At 43.6% G+C, this 18,906-nt stretch overlaps 1 protein-coding gene across 2 annotated transcripts in view; it reads left to right on the top strand.

Annotated features, from left to right (window-relative positions):
- The first annotated feature begins 349 nt into the window (after positions 1-349).
- The window catches only part of LOC145355652 (uncharacterized), a 40,936-nt gene continuing 22,379 nt past the window's right edge, over positions 350-18,906 (top strand). The window contains exons 1-5 of one of the 2 annotated variants that reach the window (XM_080207897.1): positions 350-537; positions 7,432-7,632; positions 9,680-9,927; positions 13,308-13,373; positions 14,757-14,919. In XM_080207897.1, the coding sequence (XP_080064023.1) occupies positions 379-537; positions 7,432-7,632; positions 9,680-9,927; positions 13,308-13,373; positions 14,757-14,919 (837 nt within the window). In that variant the 5' untranslated portion in view covers positions 350-378. The remainder of the gene's footprint in view (positions 538-7,431; positions 7,633-9,679; positions 9,928-13,307; positions 13,374-14,756; positions 14,920-18,906) is intronic. The other variant, XM_080207898.1, reaches the window with a different exon arrangement.

The following is an 18,906-nucleotide window of genomic DNA, read 5'->3' as shown; positions in this document are numbered from 1 at the left end:
AACTTTACATGCTCTTTCTCTTTGGATGTTTACTGACTTATAATCAACTGATACATTTCACTGCAATCTACCCTGAATTCCCTTTCTCCTTTGATCTCAAATCTGAAAAAAATTACTACCCTCCTCAGTCAGAGTTTGCAGGGTTTTAACTGGAGTCAATGAAATTGAATATTGGTTATATTGCAGGCAATGTGGTTCCATCCATTTTGCATTAATGCCCAAGATGAATTTCTACGACTAAGCCCCTGAAAATTGCCAGTGAAATGATCAACCTTCATTGGAAAATCGCCAAACACTTGGGCTGAAGTTCGTTTTCTCTCTTGATATGTGTGTGTTTTTTATTGCAGCATTTCATGGCTCAGTGCCTTACCTCACCTGATGGTTTTGAGCTTGGCGCACAATGATATTGAAACTCTCCAAGGGTTAGAAAGCTGCAAGACACTGACAGTTCTTGACCTCTCGCATAACCGAATCAGGAGCATTGCCAACCTACCCATTCTCAATAGCTTGACTAAATTGTCCCTCAGCGGCAACCAGGTAATGATTTATAGAATTATAGATTAATAAAATTATAGAATCCTTACAGTGCAGAAGGAGGCCATTCGGCCCATCAAGCCTGCACCAATAACAATCCAACCCAGGTCCTATCCCACAATCCCATGCATTTACCCTAGCTAGTCTCCCTGACACTAAGGGACAATTTAGTATGGCCAATCCACCTAACCCACACATCTTTGGACTGTGGGAGGAAACTGGAGCACCCGGAGGAAACAGGGAGAATGTGCAAACTCCACAGACAGTGACCCGAGGCCAGAATTGAGTCCAGGTCCCTGGCCTTGTGAGGTAGCAGTGCTAACCACAGTGCCATCGTGCTGCCCCAGTCACTGGGCCACCGTGCTGTCCTCACCTGGTCACCACCTATCCAACTTCCTAACATTTTGCCTTAACTTGGGAAGTTTTACTATGTTAAAAGTTCTGAATAAATGCAAGTTGATGGGATGTGCAAAGAGCCAGAATGGAAGATGCATGGATCGCTGAAGGAAATTACAGAGCTAGGTAAGATGAGGCCATGGTGAATTTGAAAACAAGGGTGGGTTCTTTGAAGTTGAGTACAGATCGATACTATTGGGTGATCAGTAAAGATTGAATGTGAAACGTATAATGCTGTTTGCGTCAGGACGTTAACTTGAGGGGACATTGAGTAATTGTACTGCACTGTCCTGAAACACACCCTTGAGGAAACGTTGCAGGTGTTAGCCCTGCCCTTGGTCATAACGAGAGGGAGGTTTCTACAATTGGTTTCACATATCCAGGTGAGGGGATGAAAGAAAAAACTAGTCAGTTTCTGATTGCTACCTATTGAATTTCTCCTCACCTCAGCTCTGAAGGAGGAAGCAGAGATGGCATCAGCCTGAGTTGGATAGGCTGTGTGTGTGGGTATAATGATGTGGATATGCCAGCGTTGGACTGGGGTAAACACAGTAAAAAGTCTGACAACACCAGGTTTAAGTCCAACCGATTTATTTGATAGTAAACTCACAAGCTTTCGGGTTTGTCCCTTCGTCAGGTGAATGGAGAGTTCTGGCCTCAGACAGAGCATATAAAGCACAGACAGTTTACAGATTACTGATTAGAATGTGGAATGCAGATTACTGAATGAATGAACATCACTTGACAATCACCAGGCAAGACTGTTCCCTCCCTGTTGGCGAACACTTCAGTGGTCACGGGCATTCAGCCTCTGACCTTCGGGTAAGCATTCTCCAAAGCGGCCTTCACGACACACGACAGCGCAGACTCGCTGAGCAGAGACTGATAGCCAAGTTCCACACACACGAGGACATAAGAATGTAAGAAATAAGAACATAAGAAATAGGAGCAGGAGTAGGCCATTTAGCCCTTCGAGCCTGCCCCGCCATTCAGTAAGATCATGGCTGATCTGAAGTGGCTCAGTTCCACTTTCCAGCTTTCTCCCCATAACCCTTAATTCCCTTGCCTACCAAAAACCTATCTATCCGTGTCTTAAATATATTTAGCGAGGTAGCCTCCACCACTTCAACGGGCAGAGAATTCCAGAGATTCACCACCCTTTGAGTGAAGAAGTTCCTCCTCAACTCCGTTCTAAACTGCTCCCCCCTTATCTTGAGGCTGTGCCCTCTAGTCCTGCTGTCCTTTCTGAGCGGCAAGGTGAGGACGGTCTCAACAGGGTCTTGGGTTCATGCTGCACTATCTGTAACCCCCGTGACTTGCCTGGGTTTGCAAAACATCAGTTACTGTACTGTCTGGATACAATACACATCTCTAACTTGTGATCAATGCTCCTTCCACTCACATTATCGGCCACTTTAGGACTTGAACAGCAGATTAGGTGTAAAGATTCACATTCTAATCAGTAATCTGTAAACTGTCTGTGCTTTATATGCTCTGTCTGAGGCCAGAACTCTCCATTCACCTGACGAAGGGACAAACCCGAAAGCTTGTGAGTTTACTATCAAATAAATCGGTTGGACTTAAGCCTGGTGTTGTCAGACTTTTTACTGTGTGGGTATATGCATGGCAGATACAGTATAATATGGATAAATGTAAATAGGTGAACCTTTTAGAATTAAGGTGAGGAGAAATTTCTTCACCCAGAGGGTGGTGAATGTGTGAAATTCATTACCATAGAAAGTAGCTGAGGCCAAAACATCATACGATTTCAAGAAGAAATTAGCTATAGCTCTTGGGGCTAATGGGATATGAGGGGAGGGGGCGAGATGTTGAATTTGACGATCAGCCATGATCTAAATTAATGGCAGAACAGGCTCGAAATGCTAAATGGCTTACTCCTCATTTTAGTTTCTATGATTCTATGTTTACCTCTTATCCTCAAAACATGACCCATAGTTCCAAACTTCCCTACCATTGGGAACATTCTTTTTGAATCTACCCTGTCTAACCCTGTTAGAATTTTATAAGTTTCAATGAGATCCCCTCTCACTCTTCTAAACTCCAGTGAATATAATCCTTACCGACTTAGTCTCTCCTCATATTACAGATCTGCGATTCCAGAAATCAATCTGGTAAACCTTCGCTGTACTCCCTCTATAGCAAGGACTCTATATCTGCACACAATACTCCAGGTCTTGCCTCACCAACCCCTATACAATTGCAGTAAAACACCCTTATTCCTATACTCAAATCCTCTCTCTATGAAGGCCAACATACCATTTGCCTTCTTTACTGTCTGCCGTACCTGTGCACTACTTCCAGTGACTGATGCACAAGAATACCAAGATCCCATTGAGTATCCACCTCTCTTAATTTACACCCAATAATCTGTCTTCCTATTATTGCTACCGAAGTGGATAACCTCCCAATTATCCACATTATACTGCATTTGCCATGCATATGCCCACACACTCAGCCTGTCCAAAACATGCTGAAGCATCTCTGCATCTTATTCACTGCTCACCTCCCACCCAACTTTGTATCATCTACAAATTTGGAGATAATACATTTAGTTCCCTTGTCCAAATCATTAATATATAATGTGAACAGTTAAGATCCTTGTACAGGTAAGGGAAGAGGCCGAGGATGTCCCAATAATAGAGGGAGTAGGGGGCGTGAGTAGGGTTGGTGGCGTTACGGCAAATAGGGTCCAGGTGAAGGCTGGGATGAAGGCACTTTATCTGAATGCACAAAGCATTCGGAATAAAGTGGATGAGCTGGTGGCGCAGATCAGCACAAATGGATATGATCTGGTGGCCATTACAGAGATGTGGCTGCAAGGTGACAGGGACTGGGAGCTGAATGTCCAGGGGTATCAAGTGTTTAGGAAGGATAGGCAGGAGGAAAAAGGGGGGGTGCGTAGCTCTGCTGATTAAGGATAGCATCAGGGTGGTAGCAAGGGATGATATTGGAGCCAAGGAGCAGAAAGTGGAATCGTTGTGGGTAGAGATTAGGAACAGCAAAGGGAGGAAGACGCTGGTGGGTGTCGTCTATAGGCCCCCGAATAATGATCTGGAGGTGCCGCGGGCTGTTAACGCGCAAATAAGTGCAGCGTGCAGGAATGGGACCGCCGTAGTTATGGGGGATTTCAATCTACATATAGATTGGTCGACCCATGTTGGACGCGGTGGGCTCGAGGAGGAGTTCTTGGAATGCTGCCGGGATAGTTTCCTGGAACAGTGTGTTGGAGCCGACGAGGGAGTGAGCTATCTTGGATCTGGTGTTATGTAATGAGGTGGGTAGAATTAGGGACCTTGCTGTGAAGGATCCTCTTGGGGAGAGTGATCATTGTATGGTGGAGTTTCTGGTGCAGATGGAGGAGGAGAAAGTGGATTCCCGGACGCGCGTCCTTTGTTTGAACAGAGGGGAGTACGGTAGGATGAGAGAAGAATTGGCGAATGTGGACAGGGGGAGCGCGTTGGAAGGTAGGTCTGCTGAGGAGCAGTGGAGGATCTTTAAGGAGATCTTTCTTGGTGCTCAGCAGAAATTTATTCCGATGGTCAAAAAGGACAGTAGGAGGAGTAATAAGCCGTGGATAACGAAGGAGGTGAAGGAAAGTGTTAAATTAAAAGTGGAGGCGTTTAGAGTAGCTAAGAGTAGTGGGCGACAAGAGGATTGGGAGAGGTTTAAATGTCAACAAAGATTGACAAAGAAGTTGATAAAGAAGGGTAGGAGAAACTATGAAGCTGGGCTAGCGCTTAATATAAAAAAGGATAGCAAGAGTTTTTATAAATATATAAAAAGGAAGAGGCTGGCTAGGGTGAACGTTGGTCCCTTAGAGGATGAGAAGGGGGACTTAGTGGTAGGGGATGGGGATATGGCTGAGGTCTTGAATAACTTTTTTGTTTCTGTCTTCACGGAGGAGGACGTGAATAATTTGCCGGGTGTTAGAGATGGAAAGGTGGTAGGACTGGAGGGTCTTAATGACATTACTGTTACTAGAGAGGCAGTGCTCGACAGACTGGAGGGGCTGATTGTGGACAAGTCGCCAGGACCGGATGGAATGCATCCGAGGGTTCTGAAAGAAATGGCAGAGGTGATAGTGGATGCCTTGGTGGTTATTTTCCAGACGTCGCTGGATTCTGGGGAAGTGCCGGAAGATTGGAAAATGGCTAATGTTACGCCGTTGTTTAAAAAGGGTGCCAGGCAAAAGGCAGGGAATTATAGGCCGGTTAGTTTAACGTCTGTTGTAGGTAAAATGTTAGAATCCGTCATCAAGGAGGAAATAGCGAGGCATCTTGAGAGGAATTGCTTGATAGAGCAGACGCAGCACGGTTTCGTTAAAGGGAAGTCATGTCTGACAAATTTACTGGAGTTCTATGAGGATGTGTCTAGGGCGGTGGATAGTGGAGAGCCGGTGGATGTGGTCTTTCTTGATTTTCAGAAGGCGTTTGACAAGGTACCTCACAAGAGGTTATTGCAGAAGGTCAGGGGACATGGAGTTGGGGGTAGGGTGTTAGCGTGGATAGAGGATTCGTTGTCAAATAGGAGGCAGAGAGTGGGGGTCAACGGGTGTTATTCGGATTGGTGGATGGTGACTAGTGGAGTGCCCCAGGGGTCGGTGCTGGGGCCTCAGCTTTTTACCATTTATATAGATGATCTGGAGGAGGGAACCTAGTGTAGGGTGTCGAAATTTGCTGATGACACCAAGATTGGGGGAACAGCAAATTGTGCGGAGGGTGTGGAGAGTCTACAGAAGGATCTAGATAGGCTGGGCGAATGGGCCAGGAAATGGCAAATGGAATTTAATGTTGGCAAGTGTGAGATGGTTCACTTTGGTAGGAATAATGGTAGGAAGGATTATTACTTACGTGGTGAAAAACTGCAGCAGGCGACGGTGCAGAGGGACCTCGGGGTCCTTGTGCATGAGTCGCAAAAACCCAGCTTGCAGGTGCAGCAGGTGGTCAGGAAGACGAATGGGATGCTGGCCTTCATAGCAAGGGGGATTGAATATAAAAGTAGGGAGGTCTTGCTGCAGCTGTATAGGGCATTGGTGAGGCCGCAGCTAGAGTACTGTGTGCAGTTTTGGGCGCCGTACTTACGCAAGGATATTTTGGCCTTGGAGGGAGTGCAGATGAGGTTTACTAGGCTGATGCTGGAGTTGAGGGGGTTGAGCTATGAGGAGAGGATGAATAAATTAGGCTTGTAATCGTTAGAGTTTAGAAGAATGAGGGGAGATCTCATTGAGACGTATAAGATGATGAATGGGATGGATAGGATAGAGGTGGAGAGACTCTTCCCGCTCAGAAAGGATAGTAGGACTAGGGGGCACAGCCTCAAGATAAAGGGGGGGCGGTTTAGAACGGAGTTGAGGAGGAACTTCTTCACTCAAAGGGTGGTGAATCTCTGGAATTCTCTGCCCGTTGAAGTGGTGGAGGCTACCTCGCTAAATATTTTTAAGACGCGGGTTGATGGGTTTTTGATGAGAGAGGGGATTAAGGGTTATGGGGAGAGGGCGGGAATGTGGAACTGAGCCACGACAGATCAGCCATGATCTTATTGAATGGCGGGGCAGGCTCGAAGGGCTAGATGGCCTACTCCTGCTCCTATTTCTTATGTTCTTATGTACCCCACTAGTCACTGCCTGTCAATCAGAAAAAGACCCATTTATGCCAACTCTTTGCTTCCCATCTGCTAATAAGCTTTCTATCCAAAACTTGAAAGTGTTGCAAATGGTGAGGAGGATGGTGATGTAGACAGACTGGTGGAACCGAAGGACATGAAGCAGAGGAAATTTAATGCAGAGAAATGTGAAGTGATGCATTTGTTAGAAAGAGTGAGGAGAGACAATATAAACTAAAGCACACGGTTTTATAGGGCATGTAGGAAACCAAAAATCTGGGGGTAAATGTTCACAAATTGTTGAAGGTAGCAGAGGGGGTTGAGAAAGTGGTTCAAAAGGCTGACAGTATCCTGGGCTCTTTAAATAAAGAAATAGCAGACACCAACAGGGGAAGTTAGGATGAGTCTTTAAAAAAAAATTGTTTATTCACAAGTGGATTATTGGGCCCAATTTGGGACTCCACACTTAAGGAAGGATGTGAAGGCTTTAGAGAAAAGGCTATGGTAATTCACAAAGCAAGCACTAATGGCATGTGGAAAAACCTTTTTATGCAGCAAGTAGTTAGGATCTGGAACACACGGCTTGAAAGTGTGATTCAGTTGTGGCTTTCAAACAGGATAATTGTTTGAAGGGCAAGCATTGCAGGACAACAGAGAAAGGATGGGGGAGTGGACTAACTAAATTGTTCTTGCAGAGGGCTAGTATGAGCATGATGGGCTCCTCCTCTGCTGCAACCATTCTACGATTATATGATTCCATGCGCAAACTGGCCTATGCTGTAGTGCCATGAAATTCAATAGTTTTTTTTGTAATTCTGTGTCTCGCTGTCTTGTGTGGGAGTTGTGATCACAACATTTTGTGCTTTTAATCTGTTTCAGTTGGAGTCCCTAGATGGTGTCCAGCACGCTCCCCAACTCTGCGAGTTGTACATTCAGGTTAACCGTATCTGCAGCTTACTACCTCTGTCAAGCTCCTTGGGGCTGTGTGTTCTTGATGCTTCAGACAATGTGATTCCTTCCCTCACTGACACTCTGCACGTTCTCGGAAACCTCAGGAGACTGAAGCGGCTGAGACTCAAAGTAAAGACAGTTATCATCCTCTAGGGGTTATTTTTCACCCAACTTACTTTTTAGATTAAATGATGGAAAATTTGTTGAAATCCATGTAACTAAAAGCCAGGAGAAATATAAAATGATCCACCCATTTGCTTCCAGGAAGGGCATGCTTGAGGGGCTGATTGGCCTGCTCTTGTGTTCCCATGTTCCTATTCCCTGTTTTGCAGCATTGCACAAAGTCAAAATGACCTCCAATGATGACTAACAATTAGTAGGAATATATCTTGGTCTGGCATCAGAACAAGGCCTTTTCCCATATATGTAGAATAAAAAGAACCAGGGGCGTAGATAAGAAGATAGTCAACATCTTTTCCCAAAGGTAGGGGAGTCTAAAACTAGACAGCATAGGTTTAAGGTGAGAGGGGAGAGATACAAAAGGGCAATTTTTTCATACAGAGTGTGGTGACCATCTGGAACAAGCTGCTTGAGGTAGTAATAGAGGTGGGCACAATTTTATCTTATAAAAAGCACTTAGACAGTTACATGGGTAAGAGGGGTATGGACCAAATGCGGGCAATTGGGACCAGCTTAGTGATAAAAACTGGGCGGTGTGGACAAGTTGGGCTGAAGGGCCTGTTTCCATGCTACAAACCTCTCTAACTCTATGACACTCAGCCATTTTGTTCTAACAATGTATTAAATAAAACCTTGTCCAGTCAACGCTCCAATCCCTGCAGTGCCCACCATTTGTAGAAGGTAGTAAGCATACCAAAACATGTTCCTCCTCCAGGGCCATCAGGCGTGAATGGAACTGTGCAAGAGAGGCAGACAGCAAGAATAACCATCCCATGATCTGTACCCAACTTGGACCTGAATCTTGTGACAGACATACATTTCAGATTTTGCTGCAATTCAATCTGTCAACACATGCCTTCACTGAGCTGTAATGAACTGTTTGGGAACAAATTTCTGTTTGCCACACTAACTGTTGACGTTGAAAGATGCTGAGCCGAGGCTCCCTATGAACTTGTGGATTAAATATTTATGCACTGTGTCTCCTCACAGCAACTGAGCACATTTTAAAGTGCAAGCAACCACTGATTGAAAAGATAAGCTGAAGTGAGTGAATAGAGGCCTGTAAATTTATGAAGGGGTTTGACAGAGTAGGAGATAGAAAAAGTGTTTCTGCTTGTGCAGGCTCTCCAAAATTAGTCTATCTTAAGTATAAGATAGTCACTAATAAATTCAGCAAGGAACTAAGGAGAAGTTTCTTTACCAAGAGAGTGGTTGAAATGTGAAACATCTGACTACAGGCAGCATTTGAGGCAAGACCAGTCTTAGACAGCACCTTCCAAACCCATGACCACTATCATCTAAAGGGACAAGGGAAGCAGGTACATTGGAACTTGACCACCGCCAAATTCCTCTCCAAGCCACACACCACCTTGACTCGGAGCAATATGACCATTTCTTTGCTGTGGCTGGGTCAGAATCCTGGAACTCGCTCCCTAACAGCACTGTAGGTGTACCTATACCACATGGACGATAGCGGTTCAAGAAGATAGCTCACCACCACCTTCTTAAGGGCAATTAAAGATGGACAGTAAATTCTGGCTTAGCCAGTGACATCCACATCCCATTAGTGTATTTTTAAAATCAGCATTTGATACATTTAAGAGGAATTTAGCTAAGTGCATGATGGAAAAAGGAACAGAAGTTTATGAAGATGAGGTCAGATGAAGATGGGTTGGATGAGGGTCATGAATGCCAATATAGACCAGCTGTGCCACATGATCTTTTTCTGTGCAATCAAGGAAGGTACAGGGGATTTGTTTATCTCAGGCACACGGATGAGAGAGACGCACCACAATGACAAACAAGGTAAAGTCGTACATGTGCAACCCTACCTAACCTGTCCTCCCTCCTTTAACATCACCTATATGAATAATTGTTCCTCCAGAAGCAGAACAACTGCACCAGCAGAGGAACACTGTGAAATTCAGATGTTCTTCTGAAACTTTGCTGCTTCGTGAACGGAAAGTGACTGATGTGTTCTTAAATTCTCACTTAGGGTAATCCCTTAACTCGAGACAAATGTTACAGCATTGCCATCAGGCAATCCACAACAGCTGAAATCCTGGACAATGTCCTTCTAAGGGACTGTTACACAGATGGGTCAATGTTTACACCTCACACAGATATACAAGGTCAGATGAAGGAGGACCTGAAAGAGTCAGCACGATTGACATTCCAGAGCAAAGTTCAGGAGAAACAAAGTGATACTGAGAGTGCCATACGTTACCTTCACAGCAAGATACAGTAAGTAAATATTTGTATTCCAACTGTAAACCTTTATTGATGCTCTTACTCTCTTATCAGAAATGAAACTCCCACATCCCTGAATCTGGCTCCAAGAAGTTGACGTATCTCTTATATACCAGATAATTTCTTGCTGCTCCGAAACCTTTAACTCTCTATAAAGTCAAAGTCCATCACTGATTGAACAATCAACATGTGCCTTGGGAGACTCTTCAGACACTTCACTTGCACTTACAGTAGTTGATAGATGGTTATTTACTCATCTGTACTCTCAAATCTCTGCCGGAGTCATTCTTTATTCTATTGATACCATTAAGGTCGTATTGCTTTTCTGAACTTTCTCCTGTTGTTTCATTTAAGCTCCAAATAACACTTTCTCCCTGCATCACCATTGTGTTAAAATAAAGATGGATTGCCTTGACTCAAACTCGTTCTTTTTGAGGACTTCAAAATTACTTAGAATGACATAGGGTTTACTTCACAGAAACAGGCTATTCATCTTAACTGGTCTAAGCGGACATTTAGAGTTTAAATAAATCTCTTCTTACCCTTCTTACTTCACCCTTTCATCATTGTTTTTTCCCTTAAGTGTTAATCTTGCTTCCCAATAAATGCATCAATGCCAATTTCTTCAAACAGTCCTTATGGCAGTGAGTTTCACATTTTAACCTTTCCCTGAACTCAACATTGGATTTATCCGTGATTATTTTATATTTATGACACATGGTATTGAAATTGTGGAACTCCTTACCTCTTTCCTTGCTGCCACAGTTTATATCATTTTAAAACCTAAATTTGGTGCTAACCCTACCCTTCATTTGTTGATCTACCTTGTCTTTCTTAATCTTCCCATTCTTCATAGTATTGTTCGCTGTGGGCCTTGATTTTTTCTAGGTTTCTTACATATGCTTGTTAATATTGGGAATATTTTGAACCAACTTAATTCCTGAAGGAATCCATTGAGACACTGGGCTCAAACAATGCTTTGTTATACATCCTCCACTGTCTGCAACTATGTCTTATCATCATCTTTATAATTCTTGTAAATTGAGTTTGTGTCAATATATGCCCTGTTTGTGAACACAACTCCCACTCACTTGATGAAGGGGCAATGCTCCGAAAGCTTGTGGCTTGTGATACCAAATTAGCTTGTTGGACTTTAACCTGGTGTTGTGAGACTTCTTACTGTGCTTACCCCAGTCCAACGCTGGCATCTCCAAATTACAAGGGAGGTCCCAGAAGATTGGAGAATAGCCAATTTGTTGATCCTTTATTTAAGAAGGGTAGCAAGAATAATCCAAGTAATTACAGGCCGGTGTGCCTTACATCAGTGGTAGGGAAATTATTGGAGCGGATTCTTTACTCCCACTTGGAATTAAGTGGACATATTAGTGAGAGGCAACATGGTTTTGTGAAGGGGAGGTCGTGTCTCATGAACTTGATCGAGTTTTTCGAGGAAGTGACAAAGATGATTGATGAGGGTAGGGCCAAGGATGTTGTCTACATGGACTTCAGTAAGGTCTTTGACAAGGACCCCCATGGCAGATTGGTGCAGAAGGTGAAGTTGCATGGGATCAGAGGTGAGCTGGCAAGGTAGATACAGAACTGGCTCGTTCATAGAAGACCGAGAATAGCAGTGGAAGGGTGTGTTTCTGAATGGATGGCTATGACAAGTGGCATTCCTCAGGGATCAGTGCTTGGACCTTTGCTGTTTGTAATTTATATAAATGATTTGGAGGAAATGTAACTTGTTTGCAGACAACACAAAGGTTTGTGGATTTGCGGATAGCGATGAGGACCATCAGCGGATACAGCAGGATATGGATAGGATGGAGGCTTGGGTGGAGAGATGGTAGATGGAGTTTAATCTGGACAAATGTGAGGTAATGCATTCATGCCTCACCAGCATCTTATACAGCTGCGACATAATCTCACTGCTTTTAAACTCCATCCCTCTAACAATGAAGGACATAATTCTATGTGCCTTATTACTTGCTGCACCTGCAAAGCAACGTTTTGTGATTCATGCACATTTAATCACAATACATTCCTTCTGTTCAAAGGATTTTATACAAAGGAACAGGAGAGGAAATTGAGATAACTTTATTTCATATTGTAATTTGTTATAATCCAGAATGTACTTCCTAAAGGAGGCTGCCAGAAAGCACACTAGAGACCCACAATCTGGAAAGGTATTCCCAGTACAGTACTAAGGGAGTGCTGTATTGTCAGAGGTGATATCTTTCAGTTCAACTGAGGTCTCTTCTGTTCTCTCAGATGGATGTAAGAGATCCGATGGCTCGATTGCACAGAACACAAGGGAGTTATGTGTGGTGTTCAATCCAATATTTATTCCTTAATATCATCACCAAAAAACAGATCCAGTCCTGTCATGTTGCTGTTTGTGGGAGCTTGATATGTGTGGTTTTGGCAGCCGCATTTCCTATATTACAACCAGGCCTGCACTTCAAAAAGAGTGCTTGTTGGCTGCAAAGTTGTTTTGGACATAAGGTGATGATGAAAGAGGCCACTTCAATAAACGCAAGCTCAATTGTTTGCAAGTGTTTTGGAGGCAGATTGAGTTGCAAATTTCAAAGTGGGATTCAATATGTACTTGAAAAGGAAAAGATTGCAGGCTCTTGAGGACCCATCGAACCATCAGAATGTTATGGTGCAGAAAGAGGCCATTCAGCCCATTATGTCTGTGCTGGCCCAAAAAGTGAAAAAAGAAACTAGTGCTCACTTTAATCCCATTTTCCCACACTTGGAACGGAGCCTTGCAGGTTACTGCACTTCAGATGCAGATCCAGGTACCTTCTAAATGAGTTGATGTTTCAGCGTCATCTAACAACTCAGGCAGTGAATTCCAAACACCCACCATCCTCTGCATGAAAATGATTTTTCTCGTGTCCCCTCTAATCTTTCTACCTTAAATCTACGCCCTCTGCTAATGACCCCTCAGCTTGGGGAACCAGTCTTTCTTGAACCGTATCTATGCCCCTCATAAACTTGGAAACAGTGGCCTATCCAATCTCTTCTCATAACAGGGAAGTGGATGTAATTGGATAGCCTTTTTAAGGAGCTTGCTGAGGTATGATGGGCTGCCTTTGGTTCCTGATCACAAGATCATCAAACCATAAGGTAAATATGGATGGGGAAAGCCATGAAGCCCATCGTACCCCATCCATGTTAAAAAAAACTACAGTCATAACACCTGTTATGACTCTTTGATTTTTGCCTATTTTCCTTACCCAATCCAATGAGTTTATTCACCTTGAAGTGAAGAATTGTAATCAAAATTTGGGTTCTAAATTTGTGCCATTGTGCATTGGCAATCCCCTTTCTCCATTTTTCTAAATTCATTTTGATGTCCTTCTCAGGAACCTTCAAAAAGAACAACAGGATTACGAAGACCACTTAACAATGGAGTTGGAAGCATACAACAGGTACCTACAGCAGACATAACTCCAAATTCTTCAATAACTTGGTGTGCACAACTTAGAGATTGCAAAATTCATTACAAATCTATTTATGAATCAAATTGTAATAATTTTAATCTAACAAACAATGATAAATTGTCATAATTTTAGCTTAGTCCATTGAAGGGAATTCAGAAGGTGACCTTAACCTCCAGGAAATTCAGTGAGATTTAATAGGATTTTAAGTTAAGGTAAAGTTTATTTATTCGTCAGAAGTAGGCTGACATTAACACTGCAATGAAAATACTGTGAAAATCCCCTAGTCGCCACACCCTGGCGCCAGTTTGGGTACACTGAGGGAGAATTTAGCATGGCCAATGCACCTAACCAGCATGTCTCTTGGACTGTGGGAGGAAACCGGAGCACCCAGAGGAAACCACGCACAGAGAGAACATGCAGACTCCAGACACCCCTTGGGGGGGTGGGGGCGGTGGTGGGGGCGGTGGTGGTTAGTAGTGTTTGTTGTTCCACACAGAATTTAATCACCTCTATCTATACTTATCCCTAGATATTTGACCAGATATTTTTGTTAAATTGATGTAAAATTATTTTCTTTCATTGGAATTCTGTTCTACTACTCTGGGAAAAGGAATAATTTTCAGCCCATGTTTTATTTCAGGTATATTGATGTGGGATTTTAAATTCAGTAAAATTTTAGCACCATTAATTTTATAGTTGGAAAATCAAAGGAGATGTTGGACTTTGTGATCAGTTTGGTTAGGTCCTGGAATGTATGATTTCCCTGCTTCTGCATCCCCAATCCCACTGGAGCACTGAAGTAGAAAATCGCAGCAAATGGCTTTCAGCTCTATGAGCATAGGAACAGGAGAAGGCCATTCAGCCCCTCAAACCATTTAGTTAGATCATGGCTTATCTGTACCTCAACATTGTTTGTTTGTCTCTGCTCCAAATCCTTCATATTGCAACTGTACAATAAACTATTGATCCTGGTTTACTTTCGAGTCTAAGATACTTATCTCCCAGAATCCTACCAATTTTCACAAACTTCTATCATATCTCTTCTAAATCTACTTTTCTCCAGTGGAAACAAGTTTAGTTCTGTGAGTCTTTCCTTACTATTAACCACCTTTAGTTCCAACCTCTTCTTCTCAAGATTCGTTCTATTGCAACCATGTTTTTCTGAGTACAGATATTGCTCACAATTATCCTGGGCACCAGGTGAAGATAGTCCATTTATGCCCCTTACAAGAGAGAGAGAAAGTTTGCACTCATTAGTCCGGTAGGATTCTAACTGCCACATATTCCAAAAGTGAGCTCACTGATGATCTGCATGAAGATTTTGTTTTTGGTGAGATGTATAGTGGAAATGAAACAATCCCTTCTGCTCAGGTATTTGGACATTATTCCCACTGAAGATTATAACAGCATTGACTCCAACAAGGTTCCCATTGCCATGGAAAGATACATGTTCACCAAGTTTTTGGAAAGATGGAATCAAGGGAAGCGAAGAAAAGAAAATATTCCGTTCAGAGATCTGGCAAAACCAGATGAGGTAAGATCCAGACTCTGATTCTATCTTTAGCTGGGCAACCAGTTCCCTTTTTACTTTCCCCCAATAAACTTTGCCAGGTATACTTATTATCAAAAAGAAGCAATAGTGCTGAGTGAATGTATTTGATCTACTCAATTGTACGTTATTTCCCTGGTTATATCATAGAATCACAGAATCCTTGCAGAAGAAGGCCACTCAACTCATTGAGCCCGCATTCCCAAAAAATCCGCCCTGCTAATCCCCTGACACTAAGGGACATAGCATGGCCAATCAACCTAACCTGTGCCTCTTTGGGATGTAGGAGAAAATTGGAGCACCTGGAGGAAACCCACGCAGACACAGGGAAAATGTACAAATTCCACACAGACAGTGACCTGAGCCAGAATTGAACCTGGGTACCTGGCACTGTGAGGCAGCAGTGCCACTGTGCTGCCCAAATCCTCCAGGGAATCAGATGTGATGATTCAGATGCAGTAATTACATTGGCCTGAACACATCCTTGCCAATTCTTAAGGCCTGCTGCCAATGAGAATTGATTGGCAGCAGGTGGGACAATTCCATCCATTGCAGGGAAGAAATCCCACCTTGGAGAATTGTTTGCCAGTCAGATTGCCCAGCAGCTGTCCAGGCCCTCCAGGCCCAGCGCTATAGTGGCTGCAAGAGATGGGGTTTCCCAAAGCGGAGGCAGCTCATCATTCATTGCCGGCAGCTTCTTTGGGTCCTGACAGAGTCTATTGCAATTTGCACGGTTCACCCGTCCCATCACCAGGAACCCATGGAGGTAGCTGACTATGTCAGGACTAGAAGTAAGAAGTCTCACAACACCAGGTTAAAGACCAACAGGTTTATTTGGTAGTAAGCGCCACTAGCTTTCGGGATTTGCCCCTTTGTCAGCTGAGTGGGAGTTCCCACATGGGGCTGATGGAGATCTCCAGGTGTACAATAGAGAGTGGCCTTCATCTGAAGGGGGATTCTGGTGGAGGAGCTACTCCCTTTTTTTCACCTGAGATGTAGGGCTATGATTTCTTTTACTCCACAGCACTCCCATCCTCCCCACCAACGTCTAATCTGTCATCCTCCTGAGGCTGGTTTGGAAAAGGCCCTTAAGTGGCCATTAAATGCCCACCTCATTGGGGCAAATGTGGGTTTCTCCACAGAGATCCTGCCCAGTCCACTGTAAAATTCTTTCCAGATCAGGACAGGTAAGTCCTGGAAGGAGTCTCCACCATGCAATTTTACCAGCCCTACCCCCACCTTGAACTCACCAGGGTGTGTAAAATTCAAGCCATTAAGTAGCTCCACACCTATGGAGGTAATTTAGTGAGATTCCAAATTCACCACATAGAATTGGCACCAAGTAAAACATTTCAATCATGCAACCCACAAATTCCTATCCAGTGAAATTAATGGATGGAAAACCTTGTGGTTTAAAGATAAACTGAGCCATTAAGCAGAGGCAGACTGGCCATGGTAAATATTTCTCTAGGGCCCATGTGAATGATTCCATAACCTTGCACTCTTTTGAAGAAAGCCTGTCCTCACTTGATAGTAGGACAACAACTTGAGAATTTATATAGCACCTTTCATTTCATAAAATGTCCCAACGTGCTTCATAGGTTCAATTGTCGAATGAAATGTGACACCAAGCAACATAAGGACATATTAGGACAAATAAGTAAAAACTTAGTCAAAGAGTTAGGTTTTAACAAATGTCTTCAAAGTTGTGGCAGGATTTAGGAAAGGAATTTTAGAGTCTATGGCTTTGGTAACTCAAGGCACAACATCAATGGTGGAGTGATTATAATTAAGACTGTGCAAAAGCCTGTGAATGAGAAATTTAAAATCAAGTATTTCCATATGGGGAAGCAGTGTAGGTTAGTGAATGAGATTTGGTGGAAGTTAGGATAGGGCAGCAGAGTTTTGGATGCATTCAAGGGGATGACACAGTGGTCAGAGCGCCAGGAACCTGGGTTCAATTCCAGCCTTGGGCCACTATCTGTGTGGAATTTGCACATTCTCCCCATGTCTGCGTGGGTTTCCTACGGGCGCTCCGGTTTCCACCCACAGTCTAAAGATGTCTGGGTTAGGTGGATTGGCCATGCTAAATTGCCCCTTAGTGTCAGGGGAATTAGCAGGGTAAATACATGGGGTTATGTAGATAGGGCATGGGTGGGATTGCTGTCAGTGCAGGCTCGATGAGCTGAATGGCCTCTTTCTGCACTGTAGGGATTCTATGATAAGTTTATTGGTGATATTTCGAGGTCATGTCTGAAGGCAACACAGGGTCAAAGTAGTGAGAGACAAATTTAGCCATGTTATGTTGCAGTTCATGCAAAATGTGGTTGGTCCTTGGAATAAATTCCATATGGGTTGGTTAGGAATCAAACTTTGGACTTATTAAAAGGTGTTTGGAAGGTGTGGTAGATGGGTTTAAGCTTTTCTTGATGTTTGAGCATTCCTCATCTGCTGATCTAATTTGCTTCACATGTACTTGAACCTTTCACCCGCTGGGAGCTGGGTGTTGTACCTGTATTTGTGCTGCATTGATGCTGCAGATCCCTGCCTTTACCTGTGTATTTTCTGTCACAGCCTGCATGTGGAATTTAATAAAAGGCTAATTAGGCACATCGATTCACCCAGAATATTTATTGCCATCAAAAGTTGCACTGACAGAGCCCGAGGCCCTTAGTACCTATGTACTTTCAAAGGAATGAGCACAAATGTGGGTCAGAAGTCCTTAGTTTACACCTTCACCTCTGATGAACTCCTGTTTAATTAGAAACTTGGAGGAATACAATGCCAAGACACATTCTCTTCAGTCTGGACACTGAGGCCAAAATAGAGGGGATAGGCACCACATAAAACAACACAATTGAAAAAGAGCTGGAGGAATGGTTTGGAGACTGGGTCTGGGTGTGTTTCAATGGAGTGATTAATACAGCAGGGAGGTGATGGCCTAGTGGTATTATCGCTAGACTATCAATCCAGAAACTCAGCTAATGTTCTGGGGACCCGGGTTTGAATCCCACCATAGTAGGTGGTAGAATTTGAATTCAATAAAAAATAACTAGGATTAAAAATCTGCTGATGACCATGAAACCATTTTTGATTGTTGGGAAAACTCATCTGGTTCAAATACCCTTTAGGGAAGGAAATCTGCTGTCCTTACCTGGTCTGGCCTACATGTGACTCCAGAGCCACATTTATGTGGTTGACTCTCTGGCAACTCCCGGGCAAGCTGGCCAGCCAGCGATGCTCATGTCTCACAAATGAATAAAAAAGTGTGTTTAGATGAATGGAACATATGCTTGGAAGTTTTGCTGGATTCCTGTTGTCATCAAATGCTATGTAAAACAGCAGTGAACCAACCAATGACTACAGGACAGGTTTTCAGTCTGCAATGTCTTATTCCCTCTGCCCAATCGAAGGTGTGAGAGGTCTGGCAGCCGAAATCAAAGACGGTGACCTGGAAGGAGGTCATGGCCATTTATTTAAAGGGGCACTTGGCACGGGACAGAGTTAGATGGCCCAGTGATTTATTGAAGTTTTTGTTTTCAGCAAGATTGGCTGAAGTGAGTATTACAATTCTGAAAAATATTTCGAATTCTACAGAGACTTGGAATGAAGTGTTCCAGCCAGCGACCACACAGGGCATGAATTCTCATCATTGACATAATGTTAAGTTCTAAATCTTCAGCGGCTGCTTAGTTCTAACACAATTTCCTCTATAGGTGGGTGAGAGAAAGGAGTGAGGGGAGAAGCATTGCCTTCCCCACATTTTGATGATGATTCCCTCCTCCAGGCTATGTCCACCAGGTGTGATGTCCTGTTGTCAGTTGACATGAGGAGGAGCCCTCTCTCTCTTACACTTGACCTGCCTGGATGGTGGTGGCTGCAAAGGTCAGCAGTGTTGATGTCATGGCTCACACCTAGATGCAATGCTGGAAGAGGCAAAATGGTCTCTTGAGATCTATATAGGAAGGTGCA

Source organism: Carcharhinus amblyrhynchos, chromosome 19 (assembly GCF_965287045.1).
Source record: "Carcharhinus amblyrhynchos chromosome 19, sCarAmb.v2.hapA, whole genome shotgun sequence".
Classification (NCBI taxonomy): domain Eukaryota; kingdom Metazoa; phylum Chordata; class Chondrichthyes; order Carcharhiniformes; family Carcharhinidae; genus Carcharhinus; species Carcharhinus amblyrhynchos.
This window is presented reverse-complemented; position numbering and strand designations above follow the sequence as displayed.